The sequence below is a fragment of the Chelonoidis abingdonii genome, chromosome 22, assembly GCF_003597395.2.
Source record: "Chelonoidis abingdonii isolate Lonesome George chromosome 22, CheloAbing_2.0, whole genome shotgun sequence".
NCBI lineage: Eukaryota > Metazoa > Chordata > Testudines > Testudinidae > Chelonoidis > Chelonoidis abingdonii.
The window spans coordinates 12,026,767-12,033,707 of NC_133790.1; the positions used below are offsets into that span (position 1 = coordinate 12,026,767).

Below are 6,941 nucleotides of genomic sequence, written 5' to 3' on the forward strand. Positions count from 1 at the left end.
CCATTGACTTTAATATGTATAGAATAGATGCAACTTTGATTTTTAACATTATCCGCATTGAAGTATTTTATTACACTTTCACTACAATAAATTACACAGCATTAACCTTTGTCATGCCATTTTTTTACCCTGTTTATGCTGTATTACACTTACAAAATATTTAGTTATGTTTTAAATTGTTACATGCTTCATTAAATATTCAGTTTTAAATTTTTTTGTGAATAGAATGGAATAGTAGCTGGACTTTGAAGTACATATGTTTCTTCTGCCTATTTGGGGGTCTGTGTGGATGACTATGGGCAAAAACACATCTTTCCTGTGAGTTGGCACATTATTTTAAATCATGTTTAATTATAAAGTTTCATTAAAAACCTTTTGCTTAAAATTTTAGAGGCCTAATAAGATTTCCATTAATTTAAACATATCACTATTCCCACAACGGCCCAAATGCTTTCTTTTTCCTCTTTCATCCATGGTTAAATATGTAAATAAAATGTCTAAAGTCATTCTTCAAAGAAGACAAAAGAAAAAAGAGCTGAGGGAAAAGACAGCCATAAAATTCCTCCCAATTCTCCATAACATTTGCCAGAGGGGGGCCAACTCCTAGCCAGGGCCTAGCAGCAGGGGTGCCTGGCTGCTCCATAGAATCACACATCTCAAATCCCACACACAGGAGAAGAAAAAAAATAAAATAAAATATCTTTTCAGCTGGAGCCATCAAAAGGCTCTTTTCATTTATTAGTTACAGAGTTATCTTCCAGTTGCTGATTTCTCAGAGCCCTCATTTTTCTATAATAATGTTCTGTTTGTTAGTTTCTCTGACTCAGGCTGGTTGAATGGAGCCATTTTTGGATAGCTTTCTTTTTTAAAAAAAATATAAAAACAGAAGTAAATGATCTGAAGAGGGTTATATTGGCTAACATAATAGCTAGAAAAAAAACAAGCTGATTTAAAGTAGCGCATAAATCATCAATTAAGAGACATAACTCCTACAAAGAAGGGCTTTTTTTCTTTTTTATCTTTCACATTTATATTTTCTTTTAGCCTCCAAGAAAAATAAGAAAAGTGGCTGTTATCAAGAGCTGTATGAAATAAGGAAACAAACTTTTGTTTTAATTTTTTTTTTTGTATTATTTCAGTATGGATTTTGATATACAATCAAGTACTTTGTAAAAAAGAAAAAAAATTCACAGCAAAAAGCCCTACTCAAGCTCAACAAAACAAACTGTATCAGAAATGTTCATCTTAAGTGTCATTTCAATTTCACTTTAGAAAAGGTAGCTTGTCCCTTATGAATACTTTCCCCTTCACTTCCCCACCACCCCCAACCGAGCTCTCTAGAAGAGGATCTAGGGTGCATACAAATACTAAGAAAACAGCTTAGATTAATGAAGAATGGAAATGCTCCACCACACACACACACACACTCAGAGCAATGTAACTAACTAAATAAGGCCTTTTTGTTTGTTCGCTGGTAACACTGCCTGCCTTCATAACAGTTCCCAAATGAATCTAGAAGTGACCAAGGGAAGAATCGACGCAATAAGATACAGTAGTTTATCAGTCTGCTCTCTTTCAGAGAGAGATTCCTGAATCTACTGGAAAGCCATTAAAGGAAAGTATCCACTGATTTAAAACATTTTTTTTAATTAAGGACATTTTATTTCCAGGCAAACATTTGTCAGCATCTTCGGGGTTTCAGAAGCTAACATTAGCCCTGGTTTGTTGCCCTTTCTTGGATCCATTTCACCCTTATCACAATCGAGGAAGCCAACAGTTTCCTTCCTGGGGGTTTGAGAATCCGTGTTCATTTCGATAAGAAGCAGGCCCTAATGGAGAGAAACACTGGATATGTGTGGGTGTGAATGAAGAGATTTTTCTTTCTTCATTAATATGTTTGTCTAAAATTGAACTCAAAACAAAAAGTGAAGCTCACCTTTTAGGATTTGATCATAATGCTCCCTTCTGGCCATAAACAAAATCTATGAATTATACCGTCTTATTCCACCTGTGTCTAGATCAGTTAGTGTGGGGTAGGGAGGCGAGGAGGAGGATTATATGTATAAACAACTAAGCATTTTGGTTTTGGTGACTTTTTACTTCTCATTTCATTGACATTATACTTTGGAGAGGATAGTCTATAAGAGCCCAGTCCTGCAGTTCTTACCCAAGGAAATCCATTCAAATCAATGGGAGTTTTGCTGGCATAAGCTCTCCAACTACAATTACTAGAAAATATTCAGAATGATCCTAGCAGCCTTACTTTGAAAATAGAAGCAAAGCAGTAACTAAGAAAGCCAACACATTTTAAAATTATCTGCCCTGCCACCCTTTTTTCTCCAAAATCTCAGAGTCTTGTCTGTAGGAATTAAAATCACTTTCCCAAAGGTCTCTCTAGTCTTCTCTGATTTTCCTATTTGGGAGACCCTACTAGTTTCACTTGCTGTGCACTCAGATACTGTGAGTTTAAAACAGAGAGAATGAGAATTATCCTCCTGACTCCCCTGTTCACTTTTAGGAATTCGACACAATCAAAGCAGAAATTTTGTAAGCAGATGAGATTCTACTGCAATGCAACCGACTTTTATGACCCTGTCAGCCAAGAGTTTATGGCACTTGCCATAAAATGCATCCTCCCTCCCCACATCCTCTCTTCTAAAGCATTCCCCCACCGCGCCTACCCCCTCCCAAGAAGCAACGTCAAGGAGGCACCATTTCCAACCCCATGTCTAGGAGACAAGGGGTCTGAAGCATCCTTAAAACTCGGCTTCCCCGGGCTTCCTTCCTACCTGAATTACGACGCCAGGTTAGGTGGTAGCGGTCTAAAGAGAGAGAAAAGATCTTGTTAAACTTTCAAGATCGGGGAGGAGGGGGAGGGCAGAGAGTGAGAAACAAATGAGGCTTTTTTTTATCTGTGGTGATCAAGGGAAACCTGTAGGGGTCCTTAAGGAGGTTTCAAGGCGTTCCGAGTGACTGGAAAGTAATCACCATGTCAGCTTCACCTTTCTCATGCAAAGTGGGTGTCGTATGCAAGGCGGATCCTGCACAGGGATTTTTTTTTTTAAATCCTGGGACACGACCACCCCCTAAAAAACAGCTGCAACAGCCCCAGGACTGGCTGCTACTGCGGGGAGAGAGGAGAGACAAGAACCAGTCCTGCCTTGCAAAGCGCTAAAGAACCAAACCGTTGCAAAAACAGAAGGGGGGAGGGTGTCGGACCCTCTCCGATGGCTTAGCTATTTTCTCCTCTTTTATCTTTGCAGCTGGATAAGCCACCCCCACCGGGAAGGAAGGTGTGGGAAACTGCGACCCGTGCTAGGGAGCAGGAAGATCCCCTAGAGAGAGCGACCAAAAGCCGCCTGGGACATGTGGAAGTGGAAGCAGTGAGCACTTGGATTTCACAGCAAGCCGCGAGCCCTGCTTCTGCCTGTGCATGGAGAAAGGGGCCGCGGGGAGGGGGGGAAGGAAGCGCTCAGAAGTGGCAGCCTTGGGGAAAAGAAAGTTTCTGGGATCCTCGCAGTAAGTTTCGGCGTCTATGGATGGGGGTGGCACCAGCGCGGCTGGTTGTTTGCAAAGTGCCCCGCCACCCCCGCGTCTCACCTCCCCGGAGTCCCCTCTCCCCGGCGCCACCGGGGCTGGAAAATGACTCGCCCGGACTTTTGCTGAGCGCTGCTCAGAAGCAGGCGACACGCGCGCCGCGCCGCAGCTGGCTCATGGCTGGGGGCTCTGCTGACCTCGCTAACGCCGCCGGGGTCTAGCCCACGCTGTGAACGGCCCTTGCGAAAGTTGGGGGACGATGCTCTCCGGCGAGGGAGCCGTGGGGCGGTGGAACTGAACCCCGTCCCCGCGCAACCCCAACCTGGTTCGGCTGCGGAAAGGACCCAGGCTCCAGCGTTGGGTTGTGGCTACAAACATGGGGCCCGCGAGGAGGAACTTCATGCAAACTCTCTGGCTGGTCTTGCGTCTGGTTTGCTTCTGCACTGGGATAAGCTCCATAGACATTGACCGCCCGGGCGATGGGAGATGCCAGCCCATCGAAATCCCCATGTGCAAGGATATAGGATACAACATGACTAGGATGCCTAACCTGATGGGGCATGAGAACCAAAGAGAAGCTGCCATTCAGCTGCATGAGTTTGCCCCTTTGGTGGAGTATGGCTGTCACAGCCACTTGAAATTCTTCCTCTGCTCTCTCTATGCCCCGATGTGCACAGAGCAGGTCTCCACGCCAATCCCAGCCTGTAGGGTTATGTGTGAGCAGGCCAGGCTGAAATGCTCTCCCATCATGGAACAATTCAATTTCAAGTGGCCAGACTCCTTAGACTGCAGCAAATTGCCCAACAAGAATGACCCCAATTACCTATGCATGGAAGCCCCTAACAACGGATCAGATGAGCCACCCAGAGGCTCCAGCATGTTGCCACCCATGTTCAGGCCACAGCGGCCGAGCAATGGTCATGATTTGCAGCAGCAAAAGGACAGCCTTAGTAGAGCCACCTGTGAAAATCCTGGCAAGTTCCACCATGTGGAAAAGAGCGCTTCCTGTGCCCCAGTCTGCACACCCGGGGTTGATGTTTACTGGAGCAGGGATGACAAACAGTTTGCCGTCATCTGGATTGCCGTCTGGTCCATCCTGTGCTTCTTTTCCAGTGCTTTCACGGTACTCACTTTTCTGATAGATCCCCAGCGCTTCAAGTACCCCGAGAGGCCCATCATCTTCCTCTCTATGTGCTATTGTGTCTATTCTGTGGGGTACATTATTCGCCTCTTTTCAGGTGCTGAGAGCATAGCCTGTGACAGAGACAGTGGTCAACTTTATGTTATCCAGGAGGGGCTGGAAAGCACAGGATGCACCATTGTGTTCCTGGTCCTATATTATTTTGGGATGGCAAGCTCATTGTGGTGGGTCATTTTGACTTTAACTTGGTTTCTGGCTGCTGGGAAGAAATGGGGGCACGAAGCAATTGAAGCAAACAGCAGCTACTTTCATTTGGCAGCATGGGCCATTCCAGCTTTGAAGACCATCATGATCTTAGTTATGAGAAGGGTAGCTGGAGATGAACTGACAGGACTGTGCTATGTTGGAAGCATGGATGTGAATGCCTTGACTGGGTTTGTACTCATTCCTTTAGCTTGTTATCTCATCATAGGCACTTCTTTTATTCTGTCTGGTTTTGTGGCCCTCTTCCATATCAGGAGGGTGATGAAAACAGGTGGAGAAAACACAGACAAGTTGGAGAAACTTATGGTCAGGATTGGTGTCTTCTCAGTCTTATATACAGTGCCTGCTACATGTGTAATAGCTTGCTACTTTTATGAAAGACTTAACATGGATTATTGGAAAATTGTGGCAATGCAATATAAATGCAAGATGAACAATCAGACTAAACATTTGGACTGCATGATGAATAACTCCATTCCTGCAGTAGAAATTTTCATGGTGAAAATTTTTATGTTGTTGGTTGTGGGCATTACTAGTGGTATGTGGATCTGGACTTCCAAGACTCTTCAGTCCTGGCAAAATGTTTGCAGTCAGAGATTAAAGAAGAGAAGTAGGAGAAAACCTGCAAGTGTTATTACAAACAGTGGAATCTACAAAAAAACTCAACATCCACAGAAAACTCACCATGCAAAATATGAATCAGCATTACAGCCACCCACTTGTGTATGAACACAATGTACAGAAAATTGTATCTCAGTTTGTAGAGACTTATAAATGCTCACAGTAGCAGTCAGAAGTAAAAATTTTAAAAGGTGCTTTTTGTCAGAGAACGGTATAGCAAATCAAAGCAAAAATGTATGACACTGAAATTCAGGACCTGTTGATAAACTGAAGGTTAATGTACTTAGGAAAAGGTTTTCAGTGAAAGGAATATTGTCAGTTAAAGCAGCCTCTTCTGTTACTAATTTGTAGTAAGATGTTTCATCCAGCCCTCTGATAAAAAAAACCAAACCTGTGTGTAATCTTTATATGTAGCAGAGCTGGAGTTCCTACAGATTTCTAAGTAACAAGATATAATCAAGTTTTACGGAGCCTGACTGAAAATTGTGTTTTTTTTGGGAAACTTGACAATTCCATAGAGGCCTAAGTGAAAGCAACTTCTGTGCTAATTTAAAAAAAGAGAAATCCTTTACAACACTTCTTCAGCCTAGTGGGTCTGAAGTATCTAAAAATAGGTTCAATCTATAATACTCACCAATATTCTTTCACTAAAAGAGAAACTTCCTGCATGAGACACAAACTTTGTGAATAAGAATAATGTGCAATACATTTTTTTCTTACCATGACATGAAAAGAGAAACAAGTATTTTGCTGTACATAAAGACAACAAAAGAAATCTCTTAACAAAAGAACTAAGAGGTCTAGTCCTCAGAAACCCTTTAGTGTTACATTTTGTGGCTTTTTAATGGAAATCAAGCCAATGTTATACACGTTTGGACTGATTTGTGCAAAAAAAAAAAAGTGTGTGTGGGTTGGGGTCAATTCAAAGAGACCCAAAGGGCTTATTGACTCTTTCTATTGTTAAACAAATTCTCACCATGAATAGATCAAGAAGCACTAGATTCTGCAAAGGCAAGCTTTGTATTGAGTGATGCTCTTTACTTGTGTTGAAGGGCACAATTATTTGCTGTATATATTTGTAATATACAGTTATTTTTCATGCTCCACTATTTTATAAAAAATAAAATATGTACTTTAGTTTGATAATTTTGTCTGCTCTAAACTTTTCATCATGTGCTTTGTGGTTAATAAACTTTTTTTTAAATGATTTATTAAAGGCACATTTTGAATATAGCACAGTGTTTAATATTTGTACTAAGAGTTTTAAGTTGAATCTTTCTATGAATCTTTGCAACTGAGAGAACTGAATGGGAAGAAGCTTTAAAATAGACATCCAATGATTTAGTATAATACCATGTTTACTAAGCACAGAGATTAC

At 41.9% G+C, this 6,941-nt stretch overlaps 1 protein-coding gene across 1 annotated transcript; it reads left to right on the plus strand.

The window, feature by feature from the left end:
* The first annotated feature begins 3,052 nt into the window (after window positions 1-3,052).
* Window positions 3,053-6,029, plus strand: FZD10 (frizzled class receptor 10). Its single transcript, XM_032791208.2, has one exon. The coding sequence runs from the start codon at window positions 3,914-3,916 to the stop codon at window positions 5,669-5,671; it is 1,758 nt and encodes a 585-aa protein (XP_032647099.1). The 5' UTR covers window positions 3,053-3,913; the 3' UTR covers window positions 5,672-6,029.
* The last annotated feature ends 912 nt before the right edge of the window (window positions 6,030-6,941 follow it).